Source organism: Condylura cristata, unplaced genomic scaffold (assembly GCF_000260355.1).
Source record: "Condylura cristata isolate star-nosed mole 26May11 unplaced genomic scaffold, ConCri1.0 scaffold00030, whole genome shotgun sequence".
In the NCBI taxonomy this organism is placed as follows: domain Eukaryota; kingdom Metazoa; phylum Chordata; class Mammalia; order Eulipotyphla; family Talpidae; genus Condylura; species Condylura cristata.
In genome coordinates, this window is record NW_004567131.1 from 12,125,200 (window position 1) to 12,144,918 (window position 19,719).

A 19,719-nucleotide genomic window follows, 5' to 3' on the forward strand; every position below is an offset into this window, starting at 1 on the left:
CTGAGCCTCTGGCCTGTACCCCAGTTCTGTATGCCCAAATAAATAAATCTTTAAAAAAAAAAAAAGGAAATTATAATTGCTGCTTTCAGTCCATTTCTCACTGATGGCTTTCTTTTAACCATGTAGTATGTAGTAGCACTTACCTAAAACAGTGTTTATAAATGTGATATGTGGACTCATGGTATAAATGTCCTTTTTTTTTTCTGTAATCTTTCAGCACTTGCTTATAATATTTCTATGTATTGTTTAGTCGTGTGAATTATAATTTATTTCAGTTGTCTTTTTTCATGAACTAAACACCTTGTTCTAGTTTTTGATCAGAAAGTAGTTTTTTTCATTGTTGCTTAACGTTTATGCAGTGGCAAAAAAAAAATAATAATAATAATAATCAGTTCATTAAGCTATCTTGCTCCAATAAAGAAACCCTGATGAAAAAAATTTGAGTTCCATGAGTAATGAAAGGTTTACTATGTTTTCAATCTTTCCCAAATAATTATTTAGGGATTGTTTGCTTTTAATCCTAAGATCTTTCTGCATCTAATTTTAATTACAATTTAGTGGTATCATTATTTTTTTGTGCCAGAAGCCATCGCAGTGACTGAACAGGGAGAAAAATGAAGTCTATCCATTTTGTTATTGAGCCCTTTTTCTAAAATTTTCCTCCTCTCTAACCTAGCTGGTAGCCCCTTACCATCTTTTTGTAAGCAGTATTGAAACTGTTCAGCACTGCTGTTCTGACCAGTCTTACCTTATTCCGATCCATCTTCCTCATTACTTTTAGAATTCAGTAGTCCATAGCTACATATTCATGATCCACACATATTCTTTAAGCATTGTGTGTAAGGCCTTTTATCATGATCTAGCCCTTCCTTATTTCTTTTGGTAGTCAAACAGGAATTACTCAATACTTGGAGTTACCTGGATGTAATTCATTTCACTCCCTCTTAACTAATGCAGTTCCTTTTGCCCTTACAGCTTTCTTGGCTCTGTGTGCTTTGCTAATTATTATTTGTCTTTGATTCAGCTTTGCTATTGCTCAACTTTGACAATCCTCATTCTCCTTATAGCCATTTTCTGTTGTATTCCTTGTCAAAATATAAACGAAGTTCTGCATTCTGTTTAGTTTAGAAAACTACAGAAGCCCTTGTTATATAACTTAAGTTTGTTCATTTTTGCAGGAAGAACATTCGTCTTTGATATTTCTGTACTTTATGATGATGAATAAAGACCATAAGGGTCAAGGGTGAGAAAGGGAATACACAAATGGACTGTGTCTTTACCATGTGGGCAGCTAACCGATAATGTCAGTAATAATTGACCCAAAATGTTCAGGACTTGATCAGTTACCACCTGCTTTCCAAATTCTTTCCTTTTTTCCAGCTTAGAGCCAACAGCAAGCCAAATAAGCACCTTCATCAGTCCCATAAGATGCCTGCTTGCAGTTAGCCTGTGTGCAGCTTCCCTGTGCCAGCAGCTTCTAGTCAGAGCACACTTGCAGCTTCACTTTTTCCTCCTACAAATGTTTACCCCCTGCAGAGCGCCTTTGACTCTGCCTAAATGCATGGAATAGTGGCGCTAAATAAATAGCCTTTGCTTGTTCTCATTTGCACAGTTGTTTCCAGAAGAAGGTAGAATGTATTTAACATCTGAAGTGATTAACAATAAGTGTAGTTTTTAAACTCATTGTTTCATGTGCTAGCTAGTTTTATAGTTTTCTACATGTTTTTAGACATAGAGGTTTATGGTTTGTAAAAGTTAAGACAGGTTTTTGTCCAGGATTCTTTTACTTTATTCTTGAATGACAGAAGAAAAACTGTCACTTAATGATAAATAACAAAATTGTAATCAAATTTTATCTTATTTGAGATGTTTATCTCAGATGTAGTTAGTTAAAGCCTTTTATTTGGTTTATTAAGGTAATGTATGGAATGGATTTAAATGAAATACAGATAAATACCTTTAGGTTTTATTTTACATTAAGAATATATCCTCTTATTCTTGTTTTTAAAATATAGGCATCAATGTTGAATTTTATCAAATGTTTCTGCATCTACTAAGGAGTTTACTTTCTGTTTTGTTTTATTTAACCTATTAATTCAATCTGTTATATAAAAAGATTTCATGTTATTGAACCATGTACATGTTTTTAAAATAAACTCTGATAAGTTATTTTTAATACTTTTCATTAATTTTATAAAGGCTCTTTCACTTTTGTAAAGATTTTGAAAACAACTTATATCCTGATATTTTGTTTCTTATATCCTTGCTCTTATTTCTATGATTAAATGACTAATAAGGCTACAATTTTGAAGTTATGAAAAGGGTAGCTTTTTATCTCCATAGTGTGATATTTTATTAGACTGAAGTCATTCTCTATCATTTGAATTTTCTATTGGCAGATATTCCCTTCGCAGAGGAAGCTCCTTCACATTTTTAACACCTGGCCCCCACTGGGACTTTACTTTGGTGAGTAAATACCTACTTTTATTTCAAGACCTAAGAATAGAATTAATGCCTGGGTTATCTTTGGGCATGGTATACAGCTTGGGTGTCTGTACTTCTCTGAATATCTTGAGGTACCCATCTTTGGAGACCTAATTTCTTTTCTGCTAACAACCTAAAGGAAATTTAATTGCAATTTAAGTATAAAACAAATTTTGAAAAGTTATCAAGTCTGTTCATTTTTAACCCTATGCAATTCTTTTTCTTATTCCTACAGTATTAAAATTAAGAGGATTTATTATGAATCATGAAAAAATTACTTTTGTGTATTTATTCTCACATCCTTATATATAGTTGAAAATAAAAAATGATTACAGGTGATGTGTATAATAAATGAATGATTTTCTATAATTAATCATCTTTGTGCAGAGGGTTAACTTCATTATTTTTAGAGTGAGACTTTATAAATGCCTCTAACTTTGTGGAAAGTAACACCAGAAAGTTGATTATTTTTGGAATTTAAAAACTCATTTCTGTTTCCCCTGCCTCTGGCACTTTTGACATTCCCCTTCCCTTCCCCTTCTTTCCCCTCCAGGAGACCTACCTGATCACCAACCCACCTTGGCTCTCTCCAGTCCCTGCCTTTTTCCCCAGCCCAGTATTATACGTTATACCATGGATCAAAATCACTGATCATCTGAACATTCAGCTCACATGTGCTCTGTTGCCAGGGTACTTGTTGATGCCACTACAAATGGAGTGCTTGCATTTCTTTGGCAAAACTTCCATGTGCGCTACAATAACTGAACCTTTTGTGATGTACAGTTCCACAAAACCTCACCACTGCTTGAGCATCAGATCTGGCAAAACCACCTAAGATATTGTCTATAAATTGGTCACTGGGCTTTTTAATTCGTGATGAAATGGTAATAGGATTTCTATCATCACATTCTGCTGCATGCCTCTCCAACACCTCCTTGAGAATTATAGCAAAGGTGCCAGGAACTTGAGGAAAACGGCCCCCTGTAGAACAGAGACAAGAGCAGTGAGCTTCCTGCTATTCAGTGTGAGGAGCAAGGGTGACTATTTAGACTATGTTAGTGATAATTTATGAATACAGCCAAAGTCTTACCATTTTCATAAGTGATTTTTCAAGCTGTATATGGTCTTTGTTTAACACTTTCCTTCTAATGTAAGTATGAATTCTTTTTTTCAATTACAGAAAAGAAAACGAAGAGAGAAAGATGATGATGTTGTAAGTCTTAGCAGCCTTGATCTGAAGGTAAGCCTAACTGCTCTCTCAAAGAAAAGCATCTAAAATTACATAGGTTTTGTTTTATTTCTGTGCGATAAGAATACTGAATGCTTTTTTTTTTTTGTATTTTGAAGTGTAAAAATGAATAATGTTGGTCCTTATAGGTACCCTCAATTGAATTTAAATCCTAAAACATGGTATCTTTAGAAATACTTATTCTACTTTTGTCAGTTGGCAGTGTTTACAGAAATATCTTGATTTTAAGAAACTTAAAGATTGTCATGAAAAGTTACACATGCTTTAAATGAACATTTACAAAATACTTGATATTTAATGATGGCAGCTGTTGCTTTTTAAAAAAAAAATATTTATTTATTTATGCATACAGAACTGGGGTACAGGCCAAGGGACAGAGGCGGTGAGAGGGTTCACCAGAGACAGAGTGGGGAGCAGAGCAGGAAGATTGATGAAGTACCCTGCTGAGGGGAGCAGCGGGCAAGCAGGAGAGGTCTGCTGCGCCATCTGTATCACCTCCAGGGTGGGGATAGAACTCATGTTGAAGTGGCTTTAGCTTCTTAGTGCTGTGCTTTAACCCGCTGCGCCACCAGGGAGGGCCCTAATGCTTCTTTTTAAAGGTAACGTATTTTCTAAAATTAAATTTTTATGTGTCTTTTTATCAACATTTTAGTAAACCAAGCAAGCCAGGTTGTATGTCCACACAAATAATGTCAACTCTATATTTTATTAGTTTTTCTGTTTAAATTTTGTCAATTATTATAATAGACAAACACATTTAACATAGAAATACTTGAACAATACTATAAACCAGTTGCACCTAGCAGTCAGATACAGAACTGTCTACTGAATAAAAGCAGAATCTACTTTTTATCTCAAATGCCCTTAGAACATGCTCCAGGATAAGTCATATTTACCCTGAAAAGCTGTGTAAAATATACTAAGGCGTGTCTTTTTAAGGAACTCAAGAGAGAGCTCTTATTCCCTAGTTCCTGTGGTCCACTAGTCATTGGTTGTGCTGCCGGGTATTAGCCTATCACAGTACCAGACTACATGGTAGTCTAAGAAGCCCAAGGTGGAAAACAAAAGGTACATAGTGCAATTGAGGCAAAGGTTACACCTGTGTGGAGTTGGGTGCTACTACAATGACAGTAGGAGTCTGGGTACCAGACATAGTTTGTCTTCAGTCCTTTATATTTTACTTTGAGTCTATTACTGCTACTTGAAAAATGCATACTATTTTAAGAACATTCAAAACTCTAGAGGCTGAGAAAAAGCTGTTGTCCTTATCTCAGTCCTAGTCTTTTTCATAAGTGAAGACAGTTACTACTCTTCCTTTGTATGACCTAGAAGAATACAATTTAAGAGGTATTATTTGACCTTAGCTGAGTTTCAGGGGATGATTCCACTCAGTATCCTACTATGTAAGCACAAGTATTTTTATACTGGAACTCAGTTGTTTTCCTATATATAGGAGATAAAAAGTCACCACTAATACCAATATACTGTGTGACTGGGATTTTGTATTACTGAAAAAAGAATGATGGTTTTGATAATAGTGAAGTTCATAGCTTGTCCGTTATCTTGTTCATAGTCTTTCTAGTAGTATGTAATTGATCTTTTCCCAAACCAAAATCTCACTAAAACTGAAGACACTCAAATTTTTAATCCAACTGATTTTTTAAAACTCGTATCCACAAAGAGCTTTGTTACTTCTTTCAAACTCATCTAATTGAAAAGTAACTATAGTTTTTGTTGTTGTTTTTTAACTCATTAATACGTATTTTGGGGGTTGGTTTTTCAGAAGTTCTGTTTTGTTAGTATTTCAATCAGTGCTTCCTTTTTAAGTAAGATTTGAAATTTTACTTTTAGCTAACCTGTTTTTAGCAAGATACAGTCATTCTTTGTACTTAACTAGAGTTTTAATGTACAGCATAGTTTTTATATTTAGAAAAAGTTCTTTAAAAATTATCTTTTCTTTCTTTTGTACAATTTTTAAATGTTTAATACAGGGCTAAATTAACAAATTTTACTGTCATCCATGTTTCTGTACAAATTAAAAGACTCTAGTCATCTGTATAAACAGGTTCTTATAAACAGTTTCAAAGTTGAAAAGAGGACAGGTTGACCATTGCATTTCACAATGCCACTTGTAGAGGGCAGCAGAGACTTAAATTGTTTTATTTCCTTGTAATGCCAACCCTAATAATGTCTCATTGCTTGTGATTGTTACAGACAAAAGTAAATATAAATAATAATAGACAAAAAAGAAATGATTACTGTTAAGCTCTAATTTGTTTCTAAATTCTGAATTCTAACTTTACATTAAAGGAAGGGAGAATGGGAGTATGTAGCCTAACAGTTTTATAAAGAAGAGAAATGTTATCTTTACCTTCTTATTTTAGGGGGGAAAGTATTAAAGGCTCCTTACCAGAAGAATAAAAGAAATTAAATAAACCTTATCTTAGGAAATCAGAAATTTTACTAAAAAGTTGGTATCTTTTATAGAGCTGCATTATTGTTTCTAGGTATAATTAGTTTTTAAGTTTATAAATGTTAGATATTTTACACCAAAAAAGGGCAATTAACCAATCTTTGCCTCAGTTACACCATTTTTAGGAAATCATATAAATTGCTTTTATTAATGTGATCATTAAATCTATCATTGGTTGAAATTGAATTGCTCCTAAAACAAACAACTAGATCTATTATCTTTTTTTAACTTACCTGTTTTATTATAAGAAAAAAATAGCATTTTTATGGTTTCCTACAATGTTTGCAATTATTGAGCAAACACTGTACTCCAGTTGGGTGGCTATTATTCTGATTCTAGCTCACTTAAGAATTAACTACCACATACTGAGCATATGTCAAATATGTGCTCAAGCACATATTTATACTATTACATGAAAGGTACATTTCAATAGGAATTGAGATGACTAGATTCAGATCTACACAGCCACTTTGGACAAGTTTCTTAAACTTTCTGAGTCCTGGTTTCCTCCATCTGTAAAATGAAGGTTATAATACATCTTAAATTTGATTAAATATGATAACATGCCTACAATTCTTTTCATACAGAGTAAGAACTGAAATGTCCCCTCCTTTTCCCCATCATTCTTCAGGATGAGTTAATGGTCTCAAAAATCTTTGCAGCCCTCTGATTTTATGGGACATTGCTCAAATATTCAAGTTTCTGAAGCTTAGCTCTCAGAAAGAGTACGAATTGAATTTTCCCATCTCATTATTCTATTTTTTAGATGCTAGCTACACTTGTATAAATTCTATTTAAACCACAGAACTAAATATTCAAAATTAAACTAAGATTTTAGAATTGGTGAACTGATATTTTTACTCTGTGACTATCACCACTAGGCCCTACTTGGCTCCTCCAGGCTTTCTAAAAGGCTTCTACCTTTACCTTTTGAGTCCTCCACTAAAAGAGAGAAGGGTCTCAAACCTTTCCTCATTATTTTTACCTTACCTCTGTTCAGAATGTAGTAGAAAACATAGTTTGAAAAAAGGTGTAGGTTAAGAGGCCCATGAAAACTCCCTATAGCATCTTTCGTAACTCTCACTACACAAGTCTTTTATATAAAAATAAGTGGCCATAAAGGATTGGCCTTACTTGCACCATATTATAACTGATAAACCTACTTACCCAGACACCTCTGTTCTAGCCCAGCCACTGAGTAATCAGTGTTTTACCTTGTAAAATAAAGGAACTGGAGACTACGGTCTCTGAGCTGCTCCCACTTTAACACTGGATAGTACTCTCTTCTATAAGTAGTCAGCTATTCAAAGGCCAGCCACATCACATATACTTCCCAGGTTTGACCAGGTCATAAATGCTAAATGATGAGATGGTACCAGTTACCATTTTTTAAGGTCTCAAAACAGAAAGATGAATTATTAACATCATCCTGAATATAAAACAGGTGTTTACAGGTTAACATTGATTCTTCCTGCAAGGATCAACCACTGTCCTATAAACCTAGGGACATTGTTTAAATCTCTAATCATTGAACCCATGGATCTTTTCTTATTCTCCTTAACCTTTTTGCTGTAATTAACAGCTTTTCTTCCCTTGCCTCCTTGCTTTGGTTCATTCTTTCTGACTATTCCTTTTGCAGAATTCTTGTTCTTTTGGCATTTGCCCAAAGTTAGGTCCTTGGACCTGTGTTTCTTTTGCACAGACTTTCTCTTCCAGGCCCCTCATTCACTCCCAAAGCTTCAACTCTTAATTTCTGTGTCCCTGACTACCTGCTCTAATTTGACCTTGTTCTAGAAGGCTTGCACATCCCCTTGGTCAGACCTATGAAAACATAGCGTGGCCTTCAGGCCACCCCTGAACGAGCACCCCTGAACTTCCAGGCATTTCCCTAGCCATCATTCCTAGCACCACAGCACTGGGAAGACTACCAGAAGTGGTTTTTCCTCCTTCAACGAACTTCTGTAGCAGTTACTGGCTATACAACTTGGGAACTTTCAAAAGCTGACTTAGATTATTTACCTCTCCACATGACCTACACAAAAGTCTGTTAACACTTGAGGAGTATTCTTTTGTGTTACCTAGAATGTCTAAGAATAGTCTTAAAAAAAATAATAGGAACCAGTATATAAAAGCTTAAATAATTTTATAACACACCTTTAGGCTTTTCTTTAGTATATGCACTTCTTTAGCTATGAATTACAATTTTCCTAAAGTTGTCAAATAGGCCATACCAAATTCTTTTCTTGGTAATAGGGCTTCATAGGAAAGATATCACTGTCTGTGACTAAGTAGTAAAATAGGTAACCTAGATAAGCAACTAGTTTTCCTTTGGGAATGCTTTTTAGATCAGGAAAAGGCTTACATTAGCTTGTTTCCGTTTCCCTTCTCCTCTTTCTATAGGAATTCCAAACCTCTCGGTAAAGAGCTTTCTCTTCTTTAGTGAAAATTGAGAAGCTTAGGTGTGCCTTGCTGTCAATTAACTAGTGTCACATGGTCCCATAGTACCGCCCACCAAGCCTGTTGCTCGTAGGCCCCGCCCACAGAGCCTGGAGTCAGTGTGCTTTTTCTCTGCTGCTCCCAGAAGCAGTTAGCTCCACCACAAGGAAGAAGCATGGGCTAATGGCTGCCAAGGGTGGCTGAGCACTCAGAAGAAACGCCTATGTGCCTGTGAAGTGCTTCGGTCTAGGGAACTGTCTCAGATGTGGATTAATTCTAAGGGCTTTAGGGGACACTTGGTAAAGTATGGTGGCGCATGATGAGATTGGAGGTTTCCTACCTGTCAAAAGGGCTCTGGGAGACGAAGATGTTAACAATCAGTCCTTCAGAGAACAAGAGGTAAGACTTTAAGAAAATTAAGAGAAATTAATTCAAAGAAATATTTTCTAACTAACTTTTAAGATTTTAACCATTTATTAATTTTTGATCTTTCTGAATGTATATGACTTAATACAAGCTTGAAATGTGTTTAGGAGCTTCTGTCTAAGTTTAGAAACTATAATGTGTGTGTGTGTATTTATATGGATATATAGCTTGCTTATGCACAAACTTACACAAGAAAAAAATTTTATTTAAATTTATGCTACCAAATTTGATTAAACCGATCTCATTTCTGATACTTAATACATTTTTTAACTTGCATTTTTATTAGCTAGCTTTAGTAACTACTGTTTGTAGTAAGAAGAAAATAAATGTCCCTTCTTTGCTTGCAAGTTAATGTTAGTGAATAGACTGCAACTAAAATGCTGTCTGACTTAGTGCTCAATTTTATTTTTCTTTTCATACCCTAATAAGTTAATTGTGCACCCTTTTTTTTGTCCAGAAAATAAGAAATGTGTTAAAATATTTAAATTATTATATCACTGTTTAAGTAGTTTCTAGGCTCCCTACTTTAAGGGCCTGGAGTCTTTGTGATTGCTATTGGGTCCCAAAGGCATGTTTGAAAACTAAAATAGTATAAATAAATCAAATGATTTTTATGACCTTTAATTTTGGCAGTTGATTTAAAACTATATGAGAATTCTGTTTATACTGCACACTATAATGTATAATTTACTGTAAATGTTATATTTTCACTGATGTGAGGGGAAATAGTGTTTCAGTATTCAAATAATTACATACTGCTTATCTTGATTATGGTGGTGATTTTGTGGCTTTGCACTATATATCAAAACATCTCTATGTGTTTTAAATGTGCAGTTTACATAAATTCAGTAAAGCTTGTAATATACATATACATTACCTTTTGGTGATCGAAACAGCTGCCATCTTTAGGCTATTTGCCTTCATTTGTTGTAGTTTGGCTTTGGTTTTTGTTTGGTTTGGTTTTGGGTTTGCTTTTGTATTTCAGTTTTCTTGAAATGTAAAGCCATTCCCTTTTAGTTGGACAAGTTATACATGGTCATCAGTGTAAACATAAAACTGACCGTCTTTTGGACTGTCACAAATCAGTCTTTTTTGTTTAGTTATCAGACACAGGACACGATCTGACATACCTTTATTCAGAACATTGAAAACACCATGAATATTATCTGGCTTTTAGTACTAGCTACACAGATAAATAAGTAAATTTTAACTCTTTCTATTACTTAAGTAGAAAAGGATTCTATATGATCATAACTCATTTTTACCTTTTTATAAATATCTTCTTCTTTTCATTCTTGTTTTAAAGTTCTTGCCAGGTAGGAGACAAGATTTTTCCAGGAAGCAAACAAACAGACACAGGTTTTTCTTAAGCCTCTTGACTTGGTTGACAATAGAAGAAACTCTCAAAAAAAATGTAGCTTCTTAACAGAAAACCTTTTTATAAAAAACAGCTGAGTTCACAGCAACATTTTTCCATGTTGGTACTTTTATATGCAAAAATACATCCCAATAAAAGAATTCAAATTGATCTAAGCAATTTTCTGTTTATAGATATTCAGAAATCTCTGAAACTATAAAATCTAAATTCATATAGATTAATAAAACCTCAGTCTTGAAGTATAGCCTGGTTAAAAACTAACGTAGATAAACAACATAATTTTATAGTAAAGTGTATTGGGTTGTGTGTGTGTTTGTTTTTTTTTCCTAGTCTAAATTGTACTTTAGTCCTGGTGAAAGGTTGGCTACAGTGGAAAGGCACCTTAAGCACTTAACTCTCTGTGTTCTTTGTTTAGTACCATAGATTTTCAGATGCTCTTTATGGGTAATTTACAGTTTCAATATCTTTAAGCTTCTTGTATTCACCATAATGCTGTTTAAAACACTTCAAAATAAAAATAAACAAAAACAGGAAGAAAACCATTATGTAAGCTTTATTGGGGGGATGGTCAGCTAAGTAGACTCATACTCTTCTCTCATTACATTAAATATGCATCTCTGTACATGGAAAAGCAGATGTAGATATGAGTTCTCAAAAAACTTGTCTTTGTGACAGTACAAATGTTTAGATTATAATAACCAAAGCAGGATAATTAATTAGGTTTGTCTAGATCTCTTAAAAAAGAAAGAAAGAAAAACTTTTGGTTTTAGATCACATACAAGTCATAAATCCTAATCTGTATTTGACAAGACAATTTTGTATGCTTGCTGAATGCCTAATCCATATCACTTTCCATAAAAGCTTTCTATATATTTCTTTAAAATAATATATGTACCCTGGAATTAGTGTGTATCATTCTGTATTTCAATCATTTTGTAGTAAAGTTTTTCATGAAAATTTTTCATATTTTCAATGTATATATTTTCAGTGTAAAAGTTTGTGTTGTATTACATAGGTCCTTTCAGTCAGGCAGGAAGTTACTGTTATCTCCCCAAGAGCATGTTGGAAAGTAAAAAGGTGCCCCTTCCTTATCTCGTGGCTTAGGAAACATTTTAGATTCAATAAACTCTAGTGAGTAACAAATCCTGTATGAGATTATAAGAAGTGGATTTCTAAAAAACTGTGGAGCATACTTAACCACAAACTCCTGCCACCCTAAAGAGACTACAGATAACAACACAGCAAAGAAAGATGCTTTAGATGCACGTATACTTAATCACCCAAGTCTAAATTCTGGGATTTTAACTTTTAATTAGCACATTTTGAGTGGACAGGAAATTATTAACTGTACAGTAACTTATCCTATAAAATTAAAACGTTTATCATTAATTTTTATGTAATAAAATTTTTGTCAAAATTTCCTTTTCTCCTGGCTAAAATAACTTTTCTTTTCAAATCCAGTTGGAAAAACGCTTTTCCAAAGACTTTTTAAATTGAAATTATGTATTTTGTGATTTGCTAGGAAGTGAAATTTGTTAAGCTTTGAGTGAGGAAGAGGAATTATTTCCAAACAGTAGAACAGAACTTTCTGACAACTGCTTTGTTTCTAGCTAACATTAGCATATCTTAGTTTGTGAGGTAATTATATCTCCATTCAAACAGAAGACTCTTTCAACTGTCTTTACTAAATAGAAAGGAATGCCTTCTGCCGGACCTTCTGCCATGCATGTGTCACTTCAGTCTCTCACAGATGTGTGTAGTAAAGGCATTCACACATGTGCTTGGCCACACAACCTGTCATTTTACTAGGTAGTTTTCTTTTTAAGTTCATTTAACCATTACACATTAGTGGCTTTACATTCAGGTTTTATTTTGGAGTTGATTGTTTTGGGTTGAGGGGCACTGGTCTACATATAGCTTCACAAACCCGACTTCTCTTTGGTGATCTTATAGTCTCCTTCCTCAAGTAGTTCACATTCCTCTCTAATATATATGTAAACATTTCGGTATTTTCCTAAGTCTGACTGTGTTTTTGAATATTTGAGTCATGTGAGTTTTCAGTGAATTTTAATTCTTTATACCACTTTATTCATAATTACTCTAATGGAATTCATTTTGTTCAGTTAACTCACCCCTTAATTTATTTACATTACTTTAAGGAATGTCAAAGAATTTTTAGAAAACTGTCTCACCTAACATTTTTAAATAGTAATCAATTTAATTTTCATTATATACTTATGAAATCTCATCAGAATTTTGTTGAGTAACCCTTGTGAAAGGTACCACATAAGAACAAATAATTAGGCTGCATAGATATCATAAAGAGTAGGCCTATTTGGTGATCTGGCCTTAATTCAATAACTATATAAATCCTCTAATAATGTTTCTCCATTTTTCAGATAGTTGTTACATGATAATGCAATTTGTAAAGTTTTCAGACCCTTAAATGATGTATCGGCTATGCTATTTTTTTTTTTCAAATATATGTAGAATAATTGTCTTCTAAATTTGTGTATATTTTTCTTTTAAGTGTGTGAAATATATGAGAGAGATATCCCTAAGGAGAAAATTAGTAGTAGCCCCAACTTAATGTGTTCTGAGCTCTTTAGGTATATTTTAAACTTAAGTATAAAAATTTAATCTTCATAGCAACAGTTGTATGAGCCCCCATTTTGCAGAAGAGAAAACTGAGGTCCAGGGTATATTCTAGCAAGTGCTAGAACCAGGAGTAGAGCCCAGTCTGATTTCAGAGCTCCATGCTCCCTTAGCCACTGTCCTGCCCCTGCTTGAGTACCTCACTGCCTTCAGGTAGCACATTCCAGTGTTAGATATGTTTATTTAGAAGTTGCTTTTTAACTAAGTCATGCACTAAAATATTCCAGTAGTTGCAGAGATAAAACAAATTGTTATACAAACTGACCTAACAGCATAGATCCACAATGCTATTCTCCATTTCTCTGTATATTTGAATCTTTTTACAATAATGTTTTTTAAAATGATTCCCTATTATAAACTAAAAAGTTTAATAGGATTTTAGAACCTAATTTTTTTGTGTTAATTCTAGTTTTCTTCTACAACTCGTCTGATAATATTTGTTATGTTCTCAAAGTGAGTGATATTCATATATTTGGCTTTCTTACACTGTATATTTTTTAATAAACTACTGCTACTCAGCAGTGTTCTAACAATGAAAATCAACACATTTTTAGAATTCTGTGTTTTCTTTATTTTATAAATGAACAGATACTGGTTCTTGAGAAGGCTTAACCTGTCCAAGCTTGTTTGAGATCATTATATCTAAACATGCATTTAGTATAACTATTTTTGTTTTTACAGGAGCCAAGCAATAAAAGAGTTCGACCTCTAGCTCGGGTCACATCCTTGGCAAATTTAATCTCTCCTGTAAGAAATGGAGCAGTCCGACGCTTTGGTCAAACAATACAGGTAATGGAGGGCAGAGATAGAGCGGTAAGAAATGGTGTGAAAAGATTCTTATGGAAACCTGAAATTTGTATTTTTCTTTGAGATTTACAAGTTTTAACTATTAAACATGTTTTCTTTTTGGAATATGCTGGTAAGGAATAGTGTTACCAGTGCAACAGTTGTATAAATGCATACAAATATGTTTGCATCTATGTCAGAGCATCTTAGAAAGCTTTTATTCCCAAAAAGTAGTATGGACTGCTAATATTTAGAATGATAAGTTTAGATAAATGCTGTTATACATTGAGAAATTCTCAGAACTTTGTCTTTCTTTAAAAACCAAAATTTGGGAGGTTAATAAGAGTAGATAATTCCTAAATTCCTATAAACTCTAAATCTTGTGGTTTTTTGTTTGTTTGTTTCCTTTTAAGTCACTTGCCCTCCGTGGTGACAACAGATCCCCGACTTCTGCCCAGAAGTTCTCAAGCAGATCAACAGTCCCGATGCCTACCAAGAGGAGAAGTAGTGTTCTGTGGTCAGAAAAGCTAGACATCAATATGAAGGAGTCCTTAACTACCAATGAAATCAAACGTCAGGAGGTATGCTAGCTTTCAGTAGCAAGACCATATTCATTGACTCATGCAACAAAAGTAGAGTCCTTATTTTTTAAACATGGTTTGCCAACTGGCAGAGTCAACTTGCATTTTTGTGTCTGCACAGTAACTCATAACGCAGGCTGAACAACAATCTTATTGGTAATGGTCATCAAATTTAAAAACTAATGGGGATAAAGTTATAAGACATAGCAGCCTTTTACTCAAGGTCATTCTGAATTACAGTTTCCAGACTGAGTCACTTTAGAAAGCACTGTTCAAAACACCACTTAAATAATGGCAAATATCAATTGTATTTAATTTTCTTTTCTCAGAAGAGGGAATGACTGACCTGTGATATTTGCTGGATTTTTTTTTTTTTAGGCAATATATGAACTGACCCGGGGGGAACAGGATTTAATTGAGGATCTTAAACTTGCAAGAAAGGTCAGTAAATAATTTTTCATCCTCAAATAATTTTCATGCTCTAGCTTTTAAAAATTTCACAATTTCTATAGAATAGATTTTTCCCTTTAAAGTAGATAACGTCTATTACTAAGTATCTTTTTTAGATGTGGTTAAATCTTTTCAAAGATGAATATCAGTAAGAGAATCTATTAACATATACTTTAGTTTCTTTATGTGTTACAAATAGAATCCACGCCAGCTTTTATATAGTTAGTCATGCTTACATTCAGTACAGATCTCTCATCATGTTTTATTTGCTTGATCTCTTTGTGTGACACTTTTCTCTCCCTCTGATAGGCCTACCATGACCCCATGTTAAAGTTGTCTATTATGTCAGAAGAGGAACTTGCACATATATTTGGTGATTTGGATGCTTACATACCTCTGCATGAAGGTAAGAAGTTTTATACTACTTAATGTTCATTAGTATCTGAACAGCAGTAACATAAGCAATTTTAAATCTGAATTTCTAATTTACTACTGGACTATTTTTAAAATAAACCCATTAATCATAATGTTTTACACTTCAGATTTGTTGGCAAGAATTGGACAAGCAACCAAGCCTAGTAGAGCAGTGGAGCAGATTGGGCACATTCTTGTGAACTGGGTATGTGGAGAATTGTTCATTTACTCCAGATAGTTTTCTACAGATATGTAATACTTGGTAGCTTTGGTGAATGTCAGATCAGTTTGATCCAGTAACTGTATTTACAAAGAAATAAATAGGGCACTCAAACTGCACAGACTTTTAGCCTTAAAAACAGTCTCTGTTTAAAAAAAAAAGTACCTCATGAGTGATACACCTTTAATTGTTTTTCTTTTAAATAGTTTCTCTTTGGACAGATTCCCGTATTTTTATGAAATTAATTGTCCATTTCTGTTTTTCAGTTAATATATGAGTGCCTGCCAGATTGTAGGCTGTGTTGTAGGAGGGATCACTGGGGATTCAATGAGGAAGGATAGTCCCTATATTCATAATCTCGTAGAGAGAATAGTGAGGTAAACAAACAGCCCTCTGGCTGGGGATGGATGCAGTAGAGGAGCGCTCAGGTGTCCTGAGGATACAGAAGATGAGGCTCTACCTGGGGTTGAGGGAGGTAGAAATCATCAGTCTTTGGTTAGAGTTAGCCAATTAGGGAAATTCTGAATGGGCAGTCAGATGTGGACCCAGGATACCATCCTATTCACTTTATCACCTGCAGGAAAATTTTCATAGCTTGTTAAAACCTTCAAGACAGCTAGAAGTTTTGTGTTTTGTTTTCATAGACTTACAGATGGGCTAATCATAACAGGAACATAGCATGGTTTGTTTTCTCTTACTTGCAGTTGCCGGGCTTGAATGCCTACAAAGGCTACTGTAGTAACCAGCTAGCAGCCAAAGCTCTTCTTGATCAAAAGAAACAGGACCCAAGAGTCCAAGACTTCCTTCAGCGATGTCTGGAGTCTCCCTTCAGTCGAAAACTGGATCTGTGGAGCTTCTTAGATATTCCTCGAAGTCGCCTAGTCAAATACCCTTTACTATTAAAAGAAATTCTGAAACATACTCCAAAAGATCACCCTGATGCTCAGCTTTTGGAGGAAGCTGTAAGTACTCTAATAAATTATTTTATGTTTCCAAGTTTATACATTAGCTTGCCCTAAAAGTATATAGTGACACTCTGAAGTATTATGCATATTAAAGTGTTCTTTTTTGTTTTAAGTGTCCCATACACTAATGTACTATGCAGTGAGCAATAAAGAGATGTAGCATATTTTATATATCTATTTTAATTCAAAGAACTGGAATGTACTCTTATTTCTTCACTAGCTTGCTGCGTGACTTTAGGCAGATCACTCAATTTGACCAAGGCTGTTTCATCTGTGATGTGACATTTTAGCCATGTAGGAAAATAGGGTAAGTTAAATGCTGACATTGCTCCCTCTATTATTTTATGATATTTAGATATCAATAATACAAGGAGTTCTTTCTGATATCAACGTGAAGAAAGGTGAATCAGAATGCCAATATTACATTGACAAACTGGAATATCTGGATGAAAAACAGAAGGACCCTAGAATTGAAGCGAGCAAAGCATTACTTTGCCATGGGGAACTGAAGAATAAAAATGGACATGTAAGTGTGTGAATCCTAATATAAAATGTGCTATTACTTTCCTTTTCCTAACCTGTTTAATATTTTTCACATAAGTTATGAAGCAGACATGTAAAATAAATTCATTGCATAATAAAACATGGTAACCAGTTTTTATGTTACCAGCTTTGATAAAGCAAATTGGTTTCCAAGCTGCAAAATAACTTAAAGTCTCACTCAAAAATCAGTAAAACCATCTTTTAGTTGTGAAGCATGAATCAATTTATTTGACTGGAGTTCCTTTCATAAATTATTAGGTTTTTAATGCTTAATAAAAAGGTATATCCTCCAGAAAAGCTTTTTTGAGGGACTTATATAGTGTTAGAAGTCGTTTTTAGCACTACTAAAATTTTTCCAGCAGGTTGAATTTATTTTATTTTTAAAGTCAGAATTTCAAAAGTGCCTGCTAGAAGTAAGTGTAAACATGGGATGGGGTCTACATCATTGTGTGCTTTTCAGAAGCCCGATTTTTAAATTAAACTTCCTTTTTAAAAAAGTTGAAAGCTAACATCTCTGATTGTGTCCTAAGGCCTGATTGTCCTATAAAGACTTCAAGGTGCCTTGGAACAAAATAAAACCATTAAAATTGTTGCCAGTTTGCATTTTTCATCCCGGCTTTGTTGGAGAACGATGGTATCGGGGCAGGTTACCTCTGATAGTCAGGCCTTTGTGCCCTACCACTTACTCAGCTGTTATTTGCGCTAATGTTACACATCAATAAAGAAGTATTTTCTGTCCTGGAAAGTAAAGTTTACCAAGCAGAACAAGGCATAGCCATCTCTGCGAGGTCATTTGAAAGGAAAATCTTAATTAATTTGATGAATTTAATTCTGTCACTCAAGTTATTGAGCAGTGAATTTTAATCACTTAAAGGCACAACATTTCACATTTAAGAAGCATTTGTTTGCTGTTTCTCCAGAAACTTTACATTTTCCTGTTTCAAGACGTCTTGGTTTTGACTCGGCCTGTTACACGGAACGAGCGCCTCTCCTACCAGGTGTACCGGCAGCCCATCCCCGTCCAGGAGTTGGTTTTGGAAGACCTGCAGGATGGAGATGTTAAATTGGGGGGGTCCTTTCGAGGGGCTTTCAGCAACTCAGATAAAGGTAAAGATACAGACTAAGAGGACCTAAATATAAGCTCAGAACCTAAGTGAATTTTGTTTTAATATTTGGAAATTCTGTCTTTATACAAAAGATTAAGATGAAATCAGTTCAGCCGTCCATACTGACATCTATCGTGTTGTCGGTACTTCTCTGTTCTGACACCAGCAGGTGTGACTGTTAAGTCTTGTACAGACTTTATTTATGAATCTGATATATGTGCATGTTTACAAATAAGCAGGTCCATATAAATGTTGTGTGAGCACTCTATCTAAAGTAACTGTTTTTAAGTGTGATTTCTTCTTTTATGTCTTGGTTTTTCCAGCTAAAAATATCTTTAGAGTTCGCTTTCAAGACCCCTCCACCGGGCAGTCCCACACTCTGCAAGCCAACGACGTGTTCCACAAGCACCAGTGGGTCAGCTGTATTCGCGCGGCCATTGCCCCTTTCCAGCAGGTGACCAGCTCCACCGAGCTGCAGGGTCTGGCAGAGCTCCGCGAGGAGTGTGAGGAGAACAACCCCGCCGCCGGCAACATCGACACCCAGAGGAGGGCGTCCACGGCCTCCACGGTGACCCAGGCGGACCTTGAGGGAGTCGCTTCAGAATGTGGCTCCCCAGTACACCCCACAGACAGCATGAAGAGTGTGAAAAGCCACCGAACACGGCCCGGCTTCCGAAACAAAAGGGACAGAGCCTCAAACGGCGGCAAACGGAAAGAGACTTTGGTGTAAAGGAAGCCCTGTGCGTTGACTGGCAGGGGCACTGTTTATTTATAAATGTGTACAGTTTGTTTTTCCTTGTAATGTGAGCTTGTCCTGAGAGCATCCCACGGTTACTTAAAACCAGTCTTAACATCTTCTGTGGTTTTGGTGGTTGTCCCTTCTTTTTTTTTCGATGGCAGCTAAAGATATATATGCAGATTACTGCTAAAAAACTGGGTTTTGTTTTGTTTTGTTTTTGTTTTTATTTGTCTGTTGCTTTTGTTTTATTAGCGATGTTCTTGGAATATTTAGAACATGCAAACCTGGTATTTTCAATCAAATGAAATAAGTTTTCTCCTCATTCTGCGCTCATCATGACTTGTCAATTCCAACCCACTGTGGTATTTACTATATTTGCCAAAACTTAAAATTTTGCAAATACTAGGATTTTACCAGTGTTTCTTTGATAGACCTAATGTAGACTTTGAAATTTTAACAGTGGGATCTGAAATCCACATGGAATAGATGTTTGTAATATTTTAGAACTTATATCAAAACTTAAGTTCCTTGGAAACCAAATGTAATAGGTTTTCCGTTTCATCAACTGGAATGCTATACAGAAGTTTGTTTTTCACTGCACATTCCTCATTTTTCATTCATTTAACCAACCAATTATTTAATTTTTTTATTGTAAAGTAGTTTTTAGCATTTGCTTTTATTTTTTTACTTTAATGCCTTTTCAAATTGGCATGCCTTTATTTTTCTTCCTTGATTAAAAATGTGTGTATGTGTGTGTGTATATATATATATATATACTTATATATGTAAATTTTTAAAATCATAGTAACTTTAC

At 34.5% G+C, this 19,719-nt stretch overlaps 1 protein-coding gene across 2 annotated transcripts in view; it reads left to right on the forward strand.

Annotated features, from left to right (window-relative positions):
• NET1 (neuroepithelial cell transforming 1) overlaps positions 1-19,547 on the forward strand; it is a 24,588-nt gene extending 5,041 nt beyond the window's left edge. Inside the window, exons 2-12 of one of the 2 annotated variants that reach the window (XM_004691218.2) lie at positions 2,400-2,466; positions 3,665-3,724; positions 13,783-13,890; positions 14,301-14,468; positions 14,847-14,909; positions 15,228-15,324; positions 15,461-15,537; positions 16,257-16,514; positions 16,873-17,043; positions 17,981-18,167; positions 18,490-19,547. In XM_004691218.2, coding sequence (XP_004691275.1) covers positions 2,400-2,466; positions 3,665-3,724; positions 13,783-13,890; positions 14,301-14,468; positions 14,847-14,909; positions 15,228-15,324; positions 15,461-15,537; positions 16,257-16,514; positions 16,873-17,043; positions 17,981-18,167; positions 18,490-18,896 — 1,663 coding nt within the window. In that variant the 3' untranslated portion in view covers positions 18,897-19,547. Of the gene's footprint in view, positions 1-2,399; positions 2,467-3,664; positions 3,725-8,736; positions 9,042-13,782; positions 13,891-14,300; positions 14,469-14,846; positions 14,910-15,227; positions 15,325-15,460; positions 15,538-16,256; positions 16,515-16,872; positions 17,044-17,980; positions 18,168-18,489 lie in introns of those variants that run through there. The other variant, XM_004691219.2, reaches the window with a different exon arrangement.
• Positions 19,548-19,719: the final 172 nt, after the last annotated feature.